Below are 19,664 nucleotides of genomic sequence, written 5' to 3' on the forward strand. Positions count from 1 at the left end.
GCAATAAGTACATTCTGATTCTGATTCTGACTCTGATTAATAGCATCACTATTTTCAGTATGTGTGTCACAGACATCTTTGTTGCGTAAAAAAGCATCTTCGCAGTATGCTTCATGGACATTATATGGACATTGCCTCCTGCTTTAAGTTGCTTCCACCGTTCTTTGTGAAACAATCTATAACAACTGTTCTGAAAGTGCTGTGTAAGTTATTATGCTGAGTAAGTCCTTTAATATTACATCATACATTATGTAATGCTCCGTGATTCCCCAATGATATAAATGTGTGTATAAAACAGGAGGAGCTCTTACTGCTTGTGCAGATGAGTAGGGACTGATGAAGTCCCAGAGCAGGTCAAGCTTTACTAGGACTTGTTTTCATAATGTCTAAATGTAGTTTTGTAATTTGTATTTCTGTTGTTACTACATTAACTTTTGGACGTTATCCAGTACAAATTGTCATTTAACACATTTCAAGTATCGATTGTATTAAGACTAACTCAACTGACATAATAATATTCATTTTCGTTCCAGGTTGATGGAAAACTACACCTACAACAGCTTCACTCTCCAGATGGAGGGGTTAAAAATCACAAAGGAAACCATGTACCCTGTCTTTTTCTTGTACTTAACTTCCTATATTGTTATAATGGTTATGAATATTGGGATTTCCATTCTAATTGTCATAGATAAGAACCTTCACCAGCCCATGTATCTCCTGTTGTGTAGCCTGTCAGTCAGTGACATCATCGGAAGCACTAATATTATGCCCCGGCTGCTGTCGGACATCCTGCGTCCGCCCTCCGAGCGCCTCACCAGCTACTACGAGTGTGTGCTGCAGGCGTTCACCACGCACATGATCGCCACCACCTCTCACACCGTGCTCATGATCATGGCCTTTGACAGATACGTGGCCATCTGTAATCCTCTGCGTTACGCCGCCATCATGACCAGCAACATGGTGGTCAAGCTGACCGTGTCTGCCTGGGGCGTGGCCTTTGTTCTGGTGGGGATTCTGCTGGGTTTGACCATAAGACTGAACCGATGCAGGACTCTGATCAGGAACCCGTTCTGTGACAACGCCTCGCTGTTCAAACTCTCCTGTGAGAGTGTGTTTATTAATAACCTCTACGGCCTCACCTTCACCGTGGTCCTGCTCTCAGCTTCTATCGGCAGCATAGTTCTCACCTACGCTAAGATCACAGTCGTGTGTGTGACCAGTAAAAATCAGTCTCTGAACAGTAAGGCCCTAAGGACCTGCAGCACTCACCTGATGTCGTACCTGATCATGCTGTGTAGTGGATTTATTATTGTTATTCTGCATCGCTTCCCTCAGTACTCCGACTACAGGAAGCTGTCCGCCATTCTTTTTGTCCTCGTCCCTGGAAGCCTCAACCCCATTATTTATGGTGTCCAGTCCAAAGAGATACGAACGTTTCTATTTGAAATGTTTCGCAGAAGAAAATGTTTGGCATCATGTAAAAAATAAAACAAAGTTTCAAAAGAAGTGAATAAATTGATAAATTCTGAATGAAATATTCTGCTTTTGTATAATATTTTCAAGTATTGTCAATATGTAAATAAATGTTTTCAGCAGAAAACTCTAGTTTGCAAATGATTCTGATATCCACTGACATTTATTGAATTGGAATAAGGTGAATATGAAGAATAAAGAATAATAACTCCTGTGTGACTCAATGATAATTTATGTAATGATTATCATTGATGTGTGTTCAGTTCAACACTGTGTGTGTAATTAACATTGAAGCCATTAAGGAACGAACTTCTAACTGGAGCAGTTTGTGTTTCTTCTTTTGTCTGTGTTTCATTTGATCATATTTCTCTAATGGTCGAGTCAATGGCTCTAACACAGTGTTCTCAGATGTTGGTGGTTTGTCCAGTTGCTGTGATGGTTTAGAGTAGAGACAAAGCAGCAGTATTCCAGAGGGGTGTGTGTATAAAACCGGAAGTATCTGTCAGGTTCTTTCAGTTTAGTTTGTGTATTTCTGTCTCTGTGTTTTCTGTTTCCTGTTTTATTTTGTAGTCTCTGTTCCTTGTGGGTGGTTTCTGTCTTCACTTCCTGTCTTGGTGATTGTGTTTCTAACTCCTCATGTGTTGCACCTGTGGCCAATTACCCCTGCCTTCCCTGTGTGTATTTAAGCCTCTTTCTTTCCCCTTGTCCTCTGTCGGGTTGTCTGTTTTTCAAGCCTTGTTCCATGTTGCTGTTTTTCCTGAGTCTAGTAAGCTTCCTTGTGTTTTTGTCTTCTTGTTCTAGTTCATGTCTTTTCAGTGTTTCAATTCCTTTAGTGTTTGTTTTGCGTTTTATTAAGTTAAAGTCTCTTTTTGTATTAAATACACCTTTTGTTATAAACCTCTGCTACTGGGTCCATCTCCTTTCCTCAAGTCGTGACAGTATCAATAATAATCTAATAGCAAGCTCTATCGTGGAGCTAATCTAAAGAGAGTGCTGTCCCGTGACCTTTTGTCTTTGGCACAGGATACGACATTCTATCACAATAGCTCAACACATTTGACTTCTCCAGTGAATTCAACACAATTCAGCCATCACTGCTCAGTGGTGAGCTGGAAGGAGCTGGATGTGAGGCTCCTGCGATTTGTTGTGGTTCCTCTATGTCAGAAACGATACACTAGAGTGCGTCAAATGGGATTACGACCCGAATTGACGTCACAGTCTGTCTACATGGCATAGCCCCCCCCCCCCCCCCCCCCCGGAGGTGGAGATCGGGCATGTCGGTGTTGCTGTCGGTGAGAGGACCGTGTCTCTGCCGCTGCGGCCACTTAGATGCCTTACGGGTAGCAGCAGGGAGCTAACGCTACCTTGCTGCTAGTTTGTGTTTAAAGTTGCAGCACTTTCTGGAATGGTTGCTTGTGCACATATTTGCAGCAGTATTGCAGAGATATGTGGCACCCCACCCGGGAAGCATCGGACCTGGAGGTGGGGGGGAGGTCCCATTTTTGTCGAGCTTTATTAGAAAATAGCACCGGAACATGTTCCAGGAACCCATTGTACACGTGCTTGGGTGCTCGCTCAGCGGACAACCTCTCCGGCGAAGCAGAGGAGGAGGAGGAGGAGGGGGGGAGAGAGCTGCACCTCATAACTTTTGTGGCCCGTACAGATCTGCCCCCACGCACCCTGAGCTGCACGAACCGCTGCCGGTCAACAGCAGCTCGTTGTCGCCTCCGTAAAATAAACTCATACCCGGGGTTTTAAGTGCAGCAGTGTTAGCCTCCAGAGCTGTAGCCCCCCGACAATCCCTTTGTCTGTGTGTGTTTGTTGGGGGGGGGGGCAATCTGAGGAGGGCTGTTTTAGACAGGGTGAAAAGGTGCTCTTTTAAATGATCCTTGTGGTATTTTGACCAAAATATGTTACAGACATTTCATTAAGACCCCAAGGAGCCATATCATGCTATTTTTAACTCCAGTCTATCAATTAATCCTAAACCTAAACTCAGCTACAAGTCATTTGAATGTCTGGTTCTTAGTCTTCCACGCCAATCCAGGAACCACCAACAGCCAATCATATTTGCCGTAGTTTACCGTGCTCCCAGGGCTTATACTGAATTTTTAAAGGAATTCCCTGAGTTTTTATCAAACTTAGTTCTAAAGACCGATAAAATTATTATTGTTGGTGACTTTAATATTCATGTTGATAATAATAAAGATTGCCTTAGCGTAGCATTTATTTCAATGCTAGACTCTATTGGTTTCAGTCAGTGTGTGCACAAACCTACTCATTGTGGTAACCACACACTTGACCTTGTATTATCGTACGGTGTCGCAATTGAAAATTTAACAGTACTTCCGCGCAATCCAGTTCTATCAGACCATAATTTAATAACCTTTGATTTTTCAATAACTGAATATATGCCACTAATAAAAAATTCATTTTCTAGATGTCTACCTGATAGTGCTGTAGCTAAATTTAAGGAAATAATCCCAATTACATTTAAACCCGTATTAGCAGTAGATATAAAGAACAAATTCTTTAAAACCCTGAGCTCCATTGAGATCGACCACCTCGTCGATAGCTCTGCAGACTCATTACGATTAACATTAGACTCAATAGCGCCTCTAAAAAAGAAAAATGTCAAACATAGTAAATTAGCTCCGTGGTATAATTCCCAGACAAATGAGTTAAAACAATTATCAAGAAAACTAGAAAGGAAGTGGCGCTCCAGCAACAATGTTGAAAACCTCATAGACTGGAAGAATAGTGTTAAAGAATATAAAAAGGCTCTCCACAAAGCAAGAGCCGCCTACTATTCAAAACTAATAGAAGAGAATAAAAATAACCCCAGGTTTCTCTTCAGCACTGTAGCCAGGCTGACAGAGTCACACCTCCACCGAACCCAGTATTCCTCCATCCCTAAATAGCAATATCTTTATGACCTTTTTTAATGATAAAATTCAAACTATTAGAAATAAAATCAACCATCTCCTGCCCTCAATTGGCACTAATACCCTCCCAACAACAGAGATCTCAGAAACGGCTGAGAATTCTACCCATTACTTAGACAGCTTCTCTCTGATCACCCGTGATCAGTTTACCAAATTAATCTCAGGTTCTAAACCAACAACCTGTATCTTAGATCCCATTCCTACCAACTTACTTAAAGACATTCTGCCCCTAATTGATAGTTCGTTACTTAACATTATCAATCTGTCATTATCATCAGGTTATGTACCACAGTCTTTTAAAATAGCTGTCATCAAACCCCTACTCAAAAAACCCACCCTAGACCCAGAGGTTTTAGCCAATTACAGACCAATATCTAACCTCTCCTTCATTTCTAAAATCTTAGAAAAAGTGGTAGCCAATCAGCTGTGTGAGTTTCTCCAGGAAAATAATATATATGAAGACTTTCAATCGGGGTTTAGAGCCAATCACAGTACAGAGACAGCCTTGGCAAAAGTCACTAATGACCTTTTAATAGCCTCAGATCAGGGACTTGTGTCTGTCCTCGTTCTGTTAGATCTCAGTGCAGCATTCGACACAATTGACCATCAAATTTTATTACAAAGACTAAAACAGTTAATTAACATTAATGGAACCGCCCTTAACTGGTTTAAATCGTATTTTTCTGATCGCTCCCAATTTGTGCAAATTAATGATGAGTCATCTGTGCGCACCAAAGTTAATCATGGTGTTCCACAGGGCTCTGTGCTCGGCCCAATTTTATTCTCATTATATATGCTTCCACTAGGAAACATTATCAGGACACACTCGGTAAATTTCCACTGCTATGCGGATGACACCCAGTTATATTTGTCAATAAAACCTGAACAAAGTAATCAATTAACTAAACTTCGAACATGTCTCAAGGACATAAAAACCTGGATGACCCGCAATTTTCTCTTATTAAACTCAGACAAAACAGAGGTTATAATACTTGGCCCCAAACACCTTAGAGATGCATTATCTAATGATATAGCTGCGCTAGATGACATTGCCCTTGCTTCCAATGAAACAGTCAGGAACTTGGGAGTGATCTTCGATCCTGATTTATCCTTTAATAGTCACTTAAAATAAATTTCTAGGACCGCTTTTTTCCACTTGCGTAATATTTCAAAAATTAGACATGTCCTTTCACAAAAAGATGCAGAAAAACTAGTCCACGCCTTTGTTACATCGAGACTGGACTATTGTAATTCATTATTATCAGGCTCCAGCAGGAAGTCGTTAAAGACTCTACAGCTTGTCCAAAATGCTGCAGCACCTGTCCTGACGAGAACAAAGAGAAGAGAGCACATTTCTCCAGTATTAGCATCGCTACACTGGCTTCCAGTTAAATCTAGAATAGAATTTAAAATTCTCCTCCTCACCTTCAAGGCCCTTAATAATATAGCGCCTTTATACCTTAAAGAGCTGTTAGTACCTTATAAACCCACTAGAGCACTCCGCTCCCAGAATTCAAGCCTACTTGTCGTCCCTAAATTCTCTAAAAGTAGAGTAGGAGCCAGAGCTTTTAGCCATCAAGCCCCTCGGCTGTGGAATAATCTACCACTTTCAGTTCGGGAGGCAGTCACCATCTGTTCGTTTAAAAGTAGGCTCAAAACCTTCCTTTTTGATAAAGCTTATAGTTAGAGCTAATTAGTGCGCCAGAACGTTACTTGTTCTATTTTATGACACATGACACACGGAGCTTCTCTTTCCAGCTTCTCCTTCCTCTTCTCCATCCCTATCCCCCTTCCCCGGAATCCCTTTGCTTTATCACCCGCAGATCCAGGGCCTCTGTGGCCGCACCATGGATTACGGTTTGTGGATCGCGCACCGGGGGTCGCGGTGTTGGATCCAGTGTGGCGGATTCTGAGTCATGTGGGCTGATCGTGGTGCTGGTGGCGGACCCTGTGTCGCGTTGGCATTGGGCACGGGTGGTGGACCAGGACCGCAGTGGTGGCTTGTGATGGGTCCTCCTGGTGGGCGGCGGTGGACGGTGACTGAGGACTGAAGTGGCTTCTGGTCTGGATGGTGGATCGTGGTCTAGATGGTTGCTGAGCATGGACTGTGCTTCATCAATGCTGCTAGAGACTTTGATTATTGATGATGTTCTCCTGCACGTGGCATCTATTGCACTTCTGTCCGTCCTGGGAGAGGGATCCCTCACATGTGGCTCTCTCTGAGGTTTCTACATATTTTTACCCTGTTAAAAGGGTTTTTTGTAGTTTTTCCTTACTCTTGCTGAGGGTTAAGGACAGAGGATGTCACACCCTGTTAAAGCCCTATGAGATGAATTGTAATTTGTGAATATGGGCTATACAAATAAAATTTGATTGATTGATTGATATCACCTGTAATAAAATGGGCACAATGTGTCCCCTTTAAGACACAAACGCCACCTCTTTCCCACCGTAGTGATGTGGACAACAGGCTGCTCATCAATATGAGGCGTCCTCCTAGCTGGGCACAGAACATTGTCTCTATGGACAGGCTGAGAGGCGAGTGTGCAGGGACCTTTTACAAAGTGCAGCACCGAAAAGAGATGTTACAAAAATATTCTATAACTTGACTGTAATACTGTGTATTCACTCGTCACCTGATCGCAGCAGCTCCAGTTGGTGGCCTGAAAAAAGAGGAGATGGGACCCGGCCCGGAGGAAGCCCGGGGCCCCCGTCTGGAGCTAGGCCCAGACGGAGGGCTCGATGTCGAGCGCCTGGTGGCCGGGTTTGCCACGGAGCCCGGTTGGGCATAGCCCGAACAAACTACGTGGCACCCCCCCTCTCTTCATCTCATGGGCCCACCACCTGTGGGAAGACCCGTTGGGGTCGGGTGCGCAGCCACATGGGTGGCAGCGAAGGTCAGGGGTCTCGACGGACCAGACCCGGGCGGCAGAAGCTCGCTCTGGGGACGTGGAACGTCACCTCGCTGTGGGGAAAGGAACCGGAGCTTGTGAGGGAGGTGGAGCGCTATCAGTTAGATCTGGTGGGGCTTACCTCCACGCACAGTCTCAGCTCTGGTACCGTACTCCTGGATAAGGGTTGGACTCTATTCTTCTCCGGAGTTGCCAAGGGCGTGAGGCACAGGGCGGGTGTGGGGATACTCATAAATCCCCGGCTGAGCGCAGCGGTGTTGGAGTTTACCCTGGTAGACGAGAGGGTCGCCTCCCTGCGCCTATGGGTTGTAGGGGGGAAAACTCTGACTGTTGTTTGTGCGTATGCAAAAAGGAGATGCGAGTGGCTAGCTGTGGCTAGCTGTGGCCTCAGGGTCTTAGGCTCCTCAAGGGGCGGTAACCCTCGGACACCGTGGTGGACACCGGTGGTCAGGGAAGCCGTCCGATTGAAGAAGGAGGCCTTCCGGGATATGATATCCTGGAGGACTCCTGACTCGGTTGCAGGGTACCGACAGGCCCGAAGGGCTGCAGCTGCTGCCGTGTCGGAGGCTAAGCAGCGGGTGTGGGAGAAGTTCGGAGAGGCCATGGAGAAGGACTTTCGGTCGGCACCAAAGTGTTTCTGGAAGACTATCCGGCACCTCAGGAGGGGGAAACGGGGAACCATCCAAGCTGTGTACAGTAAGGATGGGACTCTGTTGACCTCAACTGAGGAGGTTGTCGGACGTTGGAAGGAACACTTTGAGGAACTCCTGAATCCGAATAACACGCCCTCTATGTTGGAGGAAGAGCTCGAGGTTGATGGTGTTTCATCGTCAATTTCCCTGGTGGAGGTCACTGAGGTAGTCAAACATCTCCACAGTGGCAAGGCCCCAGGGATTGATGAGATCCAGCCAGAAATGCTAAAGGCTCTGGGTGTTGAGGGGCTGTCATGGTTGACACGCCTATTCAACATCGCGTGGGAGTCGGGTACAGTGCCAAAGGAGTGGCAAACCGGGGTGGTGGGTCCCCTGTTTAAAAAGGGGGACCAGAGAGTGTGTGCCAATTACCGGGGCATCACACTTCTCAGCCTCCATGGTAAAGTCTACTCCAAGGTGCTGGAAAGGAGGGTTCGGCCGATTGTCGAACCTCAGATTGAAGAGGAACAATGCGGTTTTCGCCCCGGACGTGGAACTACGGACCAGCTCTTCACTCTCGCAAGGATCCTGGAGGGGGCCTGGGAGTGTGCCCATCCGGTCTACATGTGTTTTGTGGATCTGGAGAAGGCGTATGACCGGGTCCCCCGGGAGAAACTGTGGGAGGTGCTGCGGGAGTATGGGGTAAGGGGGTCTATCCTCAGGGCCATCCAATCCCTGTACTCCCAAAGCGAGAGCTGTGTTCGCGTCCTCGGCAGCCAGTCAGTTTCGTTCTCAGTGGATGCTGGTCTCCGCCAGGGCTGCGCCTTGTCACCAATCCTGTTTGTGATATACATGGACAGGATATCGAGGCGTAGTCGTGGTGGGGAGGGGTTGCAGTTCGGTGGTCTGAGGATCTCGTCACTGCTCAGCCATCCGTGAGGAACTAGGATTAGAGCCGCTGCTCCTTTACTTAGAAAGGAGTCAGCTGAGGTGGTTCGGTCATCTGGTAAGGATGCCTACTGGGCGCCTTCCTTGGGAGGTGTTTCAGGCACGTCCAGTGGGGAGGAGACCTCGGGGAAGACCCAGGACTAGGTGGAGAGATTATATCTCAACACTGGCCTGGGAACGCCTCGGGATCCCCCCGTCAGAGTTGGTCAATGTGGCCCGGGAAAGGGAGGTCTGGGGCCCCCTGCTTGAGCTGCTCCCCCCGCGACCCGACCCCGGATAAGCGGACGAAAATGAGATGAGATGAGATGAGACCATTGCACTCACTCAGATCCTCTTTTCCTTTTATATCATATTGTTTAATTGCCAAGCCCTGTCTACGCCTATACCGCAGGACTAACCATGGCTATAGCACAGCTCTACCTACGCCTAGACCGAAGCCCTAACTACGCCTATACCCCCAGCTCTACACTTGGAGATGATCCGTCCCCTAACATGTCTGTTCTCTTTTATTCAGGATCCGTGAAACATTCCCTAGGAAATCAGTGAGAATGATAACAAAACAATCTTGCATCGTCAAAGTCCTGGATCCTCCCTCTGATCCAGATCCGCACCATGTTCAACTTTGACCCACAAACAAACACACTCTACAACCAACACATGGACAGGGTGTTAACCCATTTAATGTGCTCATATTAGTTTCAACAGATCCAGCTCAAATTATTGATGATGATATATCAAAAAGCTGTGAAGAGAGGCCACCTCAGGTAATGCAAACATTATATAAAACTAAATAACTCATGTAAAAATGTATCCATAAACGAGTAGCAAATTTTCTACTTGTAGAAATGACTAAAGACTGATCAACCTACGTCACAAAGAAGGAAGTAGTTTAGCACTTATATGTAAAGATGTTAAACTTTATTAAATTAACCTTATGGAACTTATCATTGTTATATAGCCAGTCTAACCTGTTCTTTTTATTATTCCAGGTTGATGGAAAATTACGTCTTTAACAGCTTCACAAGTCACAAGGGATTCTTCGTACATTGTCTTCTTCTCGTTCTTAATTTCCTACATTGTTATGATGGTGGTGGCTCGTGATGGGTCCTGGTGGGCGGCGGTGGACGGTGACTGAGGACTGGAGTGGCGTCTGGTCTGGATGGTGGATCGTGGTCTGGATGGTTGCTGAGCATGGACTGTGCTTGCAGCGGGACTGCTTGGCATGTCATGTTGGGGTTGTCCTTCGGGATGTCTACCCTCATCAAATGCTGCTAGAGACTTTGATTATTGATGATGTTTCCTACACGTGGCATCTATTGACTTGTGTCCGTCCTGGGAGACGGGTCCTCACATGTGTCTCTGAGGTTTCTATGTATTTGTACCTTTGGTTTTTAGTAGTTTTTCCTTACTCTTGCTGAGGGTTAAGGACAGAGGATGTCTCACCCTGTTAAAGCCCTATGAGATGAATTGTAATTTGTGAATATGGGCTATACAAAAAAAATTTGATTGATTGATTGATGATGGTGATGAATATTGGGATTTCCATTCTAATTGTCATTGATAAGAACCTTCACCAGCCTGTATCTCCTGTTCTGCACCTTCTCCACTGAGACACTTGAATTCTTTTTGTCCTAAATCTCCAGCTCGCTCACACTGAGTTGTCCAGTCAGAACCTTGCAGTATTCTCACAGGGAGCTTTACTAGGGAGCTGGCAGGAAAGCTGCTGCAGGTGTTGATAGTTGAATTCCCTTAAGTAGGGATCACATCAATATAAGACAGGTTAAAGTGCAGGTGGCTGTGATCAGCAGGGGCCGACACCAAAGAAGGCACACTGACATCAGACTCCGAAGTATGTATCTAGTACTTTAAATCTTTATATCCTTTACCCTTTTATTATTATTATGTATTTACTGTTATTCTTCATAGAGAGGAAATACGATACTAATATCATCTCAGCTTTCATTGTTCACTGTGATTTGTTCTGAAGCTAAAACTTCAGATACAAGCTGCAAAAGAAACGAGAAGTAAATCTGCTTACAAAGTACTTTAGCTCTGCTTTGTTGCTTTTCAATGTCCTATAAAAATAATGTGATAGGATTAGACTTTTTTCTAAAGTGACGATGAGAACATTGCTTTATTGTTTCAGGTTGATGGAGAACTCCACCTACAACAGCCTCATACTCCGGTTGGAGGGGTTAAATGTCTCCAATGAATCGATCTACCCAGTCTTTCTCTTTTTCTTTTGCTCCTATCTGTTTATACTGGTAGCTAACGTAAGCATCCTGGTGCTGATTTTCATAGATAAGAACCTTCACCAGCCGATGTACCTCCTGTTTTGCAACCTTCCATTTAATGATATACTTGGAAACTCCATCATGGTTCCCCGGCTGCTGTCAGACATCCTGCGTCCACCCTCCGAGCGCCTCATCAGCTACTACGAGTGTGTGCTGCAGGCGTTCACCTCTCACATGTTCGGCACCACCTGTCACACCATACTGATGATCATGGCCTTTGACAGATACGTGGCCATCTGTAATCCTCTGCGTTACGCCGCCATCATGACCAGCAACATGGTGGTCAAGCTGACCGTGTCTGCCTGGGGCGTGGCCTTTGTTCTGGTGGGGATTCTGCTGGGTTTGACCATAAGACTGAACCGATGCAGGACTCTGATCACGAATCCTTACTGTGACAACGCCTCGTTGTTCAAACTCTCCTGTGAGAGTGTGTTTATTAATAACATCTACGGCCTCACCTTCACCGTGGTCCTGTTCTCAGCGTCTATCGGCAGCATAGTTCTCACCTACGCTAAGATCACAGTCGTGTGTGTGATCAGTAAAAACCAGTCTCTGAACAGTAAGGCCCTGAAGACCTGCAGCACTCACCTGATGGTGTATATGATCATGATCTTTAGTGGAATGTCTATTATTATTCTGCATCGCTTCCCTCAGTACTCCGACTACAGGAAACTCTCCAGCATTCTGTTCCACGTGATCCCCGGCAGCTTGAACCCCGTCATCTACGGAGTCCAGTCCAGAGAGATACGAAGATTCTTGTCAAAATTGTTTGAGCACAAGAAAATTTGACAAAAATAAGAGAAAACATTTCCATGTTTAATGTATTAGGTATTGACAAACACACGATTATATATATATATATGTAATTAATTGAGTTATGACTGTTTTACTGTACAACATAGCTTAGTGGTGACATAACAAGGTCTCTATATCTTCCACAATATAATTCTAATTACAAAGGTAATAAATGTTCCTAACAAACTTTGTTTTCCATGATCTCAAGCTGCAAATAATTCATATTATTATTTGGTGAAATGTAGTTATGAAAACGTGAAATGCCCCAGACACAAGTGTGAATACTAAACATATAATAAAAGTTAAATTGTTTTGAAAACGTTTATTGTTATCAAGTGATACATGACTTTCAAGAACAGGATTTGTGACAAGAGGATCTGTTCCAAAGATACAGACACAGTTCGAGATGCAGAAGGAAATTATGCAAATTTACTTTGTTAAATAAAAGTTTGAAAGATGCACGACCACATTGTTCTCAAATTATTCTGACCACTTCTTGACGTCACTGATCTTTTGTAATATTTACTGGGGGATTTTGTTCTGATCAATTTAACTTGGTTTCTATATCCCTATTATTTCCAAAAAAAAACATACAATAATACACATATTTTTCACATCCAAAAGTTAATCCTAAAAAAAACATCCACGAAATATCCCGACTAAATCTAGTGAAAATCCATTCAAGTATTGTGGTGTTATTTTGTGTTTTTGAGCAGTGCTGGATAAATGTGGGTCACTGCATTTGGATCATTTCCACAGTTTCACTGGTTTAGCTCGTTTTTTCAAATCAGCAACTTACAAACTTGTTATTTGACCTTGTGATACAAAACATCTCTGTCCTTATTTCTGTGAGAAGCTGGTCTAGAAGGCAAAGAGGAGATCTCCACACGTCTTCCCTGAATATGACGGGGGGGGGGGGAAGCGGTCCTCCTGGTTCTCTTGGATCTCCACAGCCGCTGAATGGTCCGAGTCACCGGTCTGTCATGCTTGAGTTTCTGCCTATAGGAAGGCAGCAGCAGGACGGAAACGTCCACGGGAGTGGTCCGATATGACTATCGCTGAGTATTCAATAACATGTACAGATGGTAATAGTACTTTATCAATAAAAAAATAATCTATCCTTGAGTAGACGTGGTGCACGTGAGAATAAAAGGAATATACTCTAGTATCTTTATGTAAGGATCTCCAGGGGTCACAGCTTCCATAATCCCCCATGAAAGATTGCAGTGTTGTCGCCATTTTTGATAAACTGGTCACTCTAGGGCTTGAGCGATCTAGCTGAGTGTTCATTACACAATTTAGGTCTCCTCCTAAGATCAAATAATGCGTTTCCATATTAGGAAGATAAAAGTGTGGCCATGAACTGACTGTCATCAAAATTCGGAGCGTAGACACCGACTAATATAACAGGTAAGTGAAACAGTCTGCCCGAGCCCATGATGAAGCGTCCATTAGAGGCGGTACTATGCTTTCTGGTATGAACTGAATCTTTTTCTAAATTAAAATAGCTGCCCCTCTGGCCTTCGAGTCAAAAACTGAGTGAAATACCTGTCCTACCCATGGTTGTCGGAGCCTTATATGATCATTTATCTTGAGGTGGGTTATTTGGAGGAAGACGATGTCAGCACTGAGGAGTTTAAGATGTTGAAAGACTTTTGCTCTCTTAACAGGGCCATTTAATCCTCTCACATTTCATGAAATGAATTTAACTTGAAGCTTATCTGTGTTATTAGAAGTAGTCTCTTCACTCATATATAGGCCTGCCAAATGACACTTGAGAGAAATGTAACCAAATAGAAGGAAGTATTTGAAGCCAGCTGTACTCAAAACAGTGGTAATTCACGACATTTGTATTCCAAGAGTGTGACCAACATGCCCCCCCCATATTTCCCAACCCAAAACGAAAAACAAAAAACGCTCAGCAGCATTAGAACAGTCTGCTGGTGTTTCCAAAGCCTATGCTCGTCCTTCGATCGAAGCGAGCCGCAGGTCTACAAAACAATTACACTTCCAACAATGGAGTAGAGTGTGTCCCTTTATCTAACATAAGAAGCAGCAGGAATTTGCTCCCAATATTGAACCCATACATGACACGTGCAAACTATAATAAAACATCATGTGAAGTTAAACTTCACTCTACATTTACCCAAATTCACTCAAACATTTTCAGAGTACTTGAACACAGAAGTCTCCTTTAACTTAATGCAAAACATGAGTCAGGCAGATTAATTATGTGAGCACAGCGCCAGCTATCACCCAATCTGTTTAACTATAGTATATTCAAACCTTTCAGCTGGCATCTGTTAACCTTCCCCACTGGATCGAGAGCTCCCTTTAACCGTTTCATAGAACCCTTCTGCCTCAGCTGGAGTATCGAAGAGATGTTTGCTGCCGTTGACAGTGATGCAAAGACGAGCCGGGTAGCGCAAGGAAAAAGCGATTCCAGCAGCGTAAAGCTTAGCTTTAATGTCCCTGAATGTCGCTCGTTGCTTGGCCAGATTCGTACTCATGTCGGGGAAAAACTAGATCTTGTTACCGTTGAACTTGATGTCATCCCTCTGCAACCTTGCCCAGCGGAGCACACGTTCCTTGTCCTGATACCGGAGGAATCTGACCAGGATGGCTCGGGGACGCTGTCCCGCCGGGGTCTTCGGGGCGAGTGTACGGTGAGCCCTGTCCAGCTCTGGTGGTTCAGGGAAGATGTTCTTTCCGGTAACTGTCTGCAGAAGCCGTGACATGAATTCCACCGGTGAGCCTCCCTCCAGCCCCTCAGGCAAGCCATCGATTCTCAGGTTTTGCCGTCTGCAGCGATTCTCGAGGTCCTCTGTTTTGGATGCTAGCGCCTCCTTAGCTTTCTCCAGCCGGCCGACTCTTGTAGTTAGCCCCGTTAACTCGTCACTGTGGTCGGTCAGCGTGTGCTCAATGGTCGTTATCTTTTTGCTGTGGGAGTGCAGTACAGCACTGATGGTTTCAAGCAACGTCCGTATAGGCATGAGGGAGGTCTCCAGCTACGCGGACAGGTCCTTTCTTAGTTCTGCCGCCAAGCTTGCCCTGTGTTTGTCAAGTTCTTGTACGAGGCTAGTGAGGGTTAGCGAGTCCTCCACGTTAGCCATTGTTGCTACCTGAGCTGGAGAGGAGGCTTCTTGTACCTGTTGCTTCTTCCTCGGCATCACATATCAGCTGACTCGGTTCAGAAAATAGGCGAATTAACGTTTTGACTAATTAACAATGTGAAAATGGGGGTAAACGTCGAAATAGTGCACATAAATTGGAGAAAATGCGGGAGATGTCCCACAGCGTGACCTTCCCCTACATCGCTTAGCCCGGAAGTCTCGGTTGCCTGATTTAGGATTAACACTACACTTAGGGCAGTGGGTAAAGCAGATGGGTAGGGACTCAGAGGGGTGGTGTGTCCAAACCCCACAAAGTCAGATCTTTAAGACTGTTTTAAATATACAACTTTCAATTTGATTGGATCAGTGGGTTGAGCTGCAGACTCAGTGATCAACCGGTTCTGAGTTCAAAACCAACAGAAGCCAAGAATTCCTTGTGAACAAATATATTAATGTGTATGCAGTGATAGTGATAGCGCCACCTAGTGGTCTGTGTGAAAATGAAGTTTGACCAATCGACCCCAAAATTCTGTCACATGATCAGAGCCCTGACCTGAAGAGATCAATGAGTGTGTATGCAGTGTTAGTGACAGCGCCACCTACTGATCAAGTCTCTCTCTCTCTCTCTATCTCTGAGTCTGTCTCTCTCTCTTAAAGCAGCCAGTCTGTCTCTCCCCCCCCCCCCCCTAAAAAACGTGAGGACTATTTGAGGTTTGTTGTTCTTTCTATGCGTTGCACACTGTACCTGAATGACATTTATACCAATATGACATACCGTTGAAAAATGGACAAAGAAAGTAACTATAATGCAAATTATTTTGTTGTTGACACTAAATAAACAATAAGTAAAATAATAAATAAAATAAAGGTTCATTTTCCAAATATAAAAATACAAAATGTGCCTATGAGGGGGATGTGACCTTTGACCTCTAAAATGGAATCAGAACCTGCTGGAGCACAAGTGAATGTTTGCTACTTTTCCTTTTGGAACTTAATGAACTGAAAAGTGAGGATTGTATCCAGATTTCTGAGGGTACCTGAATGTCACATTAACAGGATCCTGTCTTTTTTGTGTTTTCAGACACAAAACTACACCAACAACAAAGTCAGGCTCCAGATGGAGGGTTAAAGGTCACACACAGATCCACGTTCCCATTCTTTCTTTAATGGAGATTAACATTCTATCGAATGACACACAATACTGGGAAGAGGGGACTCAGGTGTAAAATTGACCCAAGTGTGTACCAGGCTCATCTGGGCTTGTGGTCGTCACTGTTAAAAACCTTTTCAACCAGAACGTTGAGTCTAACTTGGGTTTTGCTGCCTGTGCTTTTTAGAGCTGATCGTAAAGTACAACTTTGAACTACTTGAGCTTTGTGCTGGTATTCTTCATTTGTTCTTTGTGAAACAATCTAACTGTTCTGAAAGTGCTGTGTAAGTTATTTCTGTTGTTCTTATGATGAGATTCTGTGTGCGGAGTTTAGTGTAAATTGGACTTTGCCTCGTAGGAAAGTCCTTTAATATTACATCATACATTATGTAATGCTCCGTGATTCCCCAATGATATAAATGTGTGTATAAAACAGGAGGACCTCTTACTGCTTGTGCAGATGAGTAGGGACTGATGAAGTCCCAGAGCAGGTCAAGCTTTACTAGGACTTGTTTTCATAATGTCTAAATGTAGTTTTGTAATTTGTATTTCTGTTGTCACTACATTAACTTTTGGACGTTATCCAGTACAAATTGTCATTTAACACATTTCAAGTATCGATTGTATTAAGACTAACTCAACTGATATAATAATATTCATTTTCGTTCCAGGTTGATGGAAAACTACACCTACAACAGCTTCACTCTCCAGATGGAGGGGTTACAAATCACAAAGGAAACCATGTACCCTGTCTTCTTCTTGTACTTAACTTCCTATATTGTTATAATGGTTATGAATATTGGGATTTCCATTCTTATTGTCATAGATAAGAACCTTCACCAGCCCATGTATCTCCTGTTGTGTAGCCTGTCAGTGAGTGACATTATCGGAAGCACTAATATTATGCCCCGGCTGCTGTCGGACATCCTGCGTCAGCCCTCCGAGCGCCTCACCAGCTACTACGAGTGTGTGCTGCAGGCGTTCACCACTCAATTCTTCGGCACCACCTCTCACACCGTGCTCATGATCATGGCCTTTGACAGATACGTGGCCATCTGTAATCCTCTGCGTTACGCCGCCATCATGACCAGCAACATGGTGGTCAAGCTGACCGTGTCTGCCTGGGGCGTGGCCTTTGTTCTGGTGGGGATTCTGCTGGGTTTGACCATAAGACTGAACCGATGCAGGACTCTGATCAGGAACCCGTTCTGTGACAACGCCTCGCTGTTCAAACTCTCCTGTGAGAGTGTGTTTATTAACAATGTTTTCGGGCTCACATGCACCGTGGTCCTTCTCTCAGCTTCTATCGGCAGCATAGTTCTCACCTACGCTAAGATCACAGTCGTGTGTGTGACCAGTAAAAATCAGTCTCTGAACAGTAAGGCCCTAAGGACCTGCAGCACTCACCTGATGTCGTACCTGATCATGCTGTGTAGTGGATTTATTGTCATCATTCTGCATCGCTTCCCTCAGTACTCCGACTACAGGACACTTTCGGCCATTCTTTTTGTCCTCGTTCCTGGAAGCCTCAACCCCATTATTTATGGTGTCCAGTCCAAAGAGATACGAACGTTTCTATTTGAAATGTTTTGCAGAAGAAAATGTTTGGCATCATGTAAAAAATAAAACAAAGTTTCAAAAGAAGTGAATAAACGGATAATTCTGAATGAAAAATTCTGTTTTTGCGTAAAATATTCAAGTATTAGAGATCGCAATGGTGGATCCAGTTTGGTGGATTCTATATTGTGCCGGCTGATCAAAATGGTAATGACGGATCCTTTTTTTCGTGTTGGAGTGAGATACTGGTGGTGGACCATGACCAAGGTGGCAGCTGAGGATGGATCCTAACTGGTGGCAGTGGACTATAGTGGATCTGGTCTGGATGGTGGATCATGATCTTGCTGGTTGCTGACCACAGACTTTGATTGCAGCAGGACTGTTTGACATATAGTATTGAAGATGTCTACCCTCATCAATGCTGCTAACAACTTTAATCTGATGATGTCTCCTTCACTGGACCTCTGTTGACTTGTGTCCGTCCTGGGAGACGGGTCCTCACATGTGTCTCTGAGGTTTCTATGTATTTGTACCTGTTAAAAGGTTTTTAGTAGTTTGTCCTGACTCTTGTTGAGGGTGAAGGACAGAGGACGTCTCACCATGTTAAAGACCTATGACACAAACTGTGATTTGTGAATATGAGCTATACAAATACAATTGTATTGATTGAATATGTAAATAAATGTTTACAGCAAAACACTCTAGTCTGCAAATGATTGTCAGAATCAGAATCAAAATTCATTTATTTGCCAAGTATGTTTGCAAATACAGAAAATTGCCTTTGGTATCGTTCGTTGGTTCACTCAACATAAAACAACAATATAAAAACAACAATATAGGACAAAATATATACAGAAACAGAGTTATGGGCACGTGCGGTGCTAAGGTGCAGAGATTGGTGATAGTGCCACAAATATATTTCTGTATCCGTTTGTTGTATTTTTACCTTGAAGCTACCATTTTCTAACTACTACATCTTCTGATAAAGATGTACATTATTTAAATGCATGCATTAGATATGTGTATACACTATATAATTGTATGTGTATATTTATTCATACAGGGCATATATTCTGAGCACAAACACACACGCACACACACACAGATCGTGGAGTGGCTACAGCTCTGGAGGCTAACACTGTTGCAACTTTTGCGGCGAAATGCACTTAAAACCCCGGGTATGAGTTTATTTTAAAGCGAGCGACGGAGGCGGCAACGAGCTGCTGGTGACCGGCACTGGTTCGTGCAGCTCAGGGTGCGTGGAGCAAATCTGTACGGGCCACAAAAGTTATAAGGCGCAGCTCTCTCCCCCCCTCCTCCTCCTCCTCCGCTTTGCCGCCCGGGCATCACAGGAGAGGCTGTCCACTGAGCGAGCGCCTAAGCACGGATACAATGCAGCCGGAGACCGGGGGGGTCCTGGAACACGTTCCAGTGCTATTTTTCGATTTTCGACACACACAGGGGATAATGATAATGATCAATGATGAAAATGAGACATACCCTGCAGACGTGAGGAACCCTGAGCCGGTGAGACGTGTCCGGCTCTCAGGTGTGTGAAGTCAGCGGGAGCACCGCCAGCCTCGCAGTTAGCCGCCCGGGTACAGCCGGGGACCAACCCGTCACCGAGCAGCCGGCTGCCGCTGCCGCCGGCTGGCAAGCCGGGCACTGATTGCTATGAGGCTAACGCCACCTAGCTTACAGGTCACCGTCCATTACCGAAACAAAACAACAGCTTTTCTAGTGTAAGACAATCACTGCGACACGAGACACGCACTGTCAACGCTCCCCTGTCCGTGGGGAGATCAGTCAGGTGGCTGCTGCTAACCATAAACAAACACCGACAGG

At 44.6% G+C, this 19,664-nt stretch overlaps 3 protein-coding genes across 3 annotated transcripts; all 3 read left to right on the forward strand.

Moving 5' to 3' along the window:
* Positions 1–537: 537 nt before the first annotated feature.
* On the forward strand, positions 538–1,909 carry LOC133969801 (olfactory receptor 8G17-like). The gene is made up of 2 exons (XM_062406500.1): positions 538–1,470; positions 1,901–1,909. The coding sequence occupies exons 1-2, from the start codon at positions 538–540 to the stop codon at positions 1,907–1,909; spliced, it is 942 nt and encodes a 313-aa protein (XP_062262484.1).
* A 9,121-nt stretch (positions 1,910–11,030) lies between these two features.
* LOC133969715 (olfactory receptor 8G17-like) lies at positions 11,031–11,993 on the forward strand. Its single transcript, XM_062406360.1, has one exon. It carries the CDS (start codon positions 11,031–11,033, stop codon positions 11,991–11,993), a length of 963 nt encoding a protein of 320 aa, XP_062262344.1.
* A 4,944-nt stretch (positions 11,994–16,937) lies between these two features.
* LOC133969802 (olfactory receptor 8G17-like) lies at positions 16,938–19,488 on the forward strand. Its single transcript, XM_062406501.1, has 2 exons — positions 16,938–17,870; positions 19,369–19,488. Exons 1-2 carry the CDS (start codon positions 16,938–16,940, stop codon positions 19,486–19,488), a joined length of 1,053 nt encoding a protein of 350 aa, XP_062262485.1.
* The last annotated feature ends 176 nt before the right edge of the window (positions 19,489–19,664 follow it).

The sequence above is a fragment of the Platichthys flesus genome, chromosome 15, assembly GCF_949316205.1.
Source record: "Platichthys flesus chromosome 15, fPlaFle2.1, whole genome shotgun sequence".
NCBI classification, from domain to species: Eukaryota; Metazoa; Chordata; class Actinopteri; order Pleuronectiformes; family Pleuronectidae; genus Platichthys; species Platichthys flesus.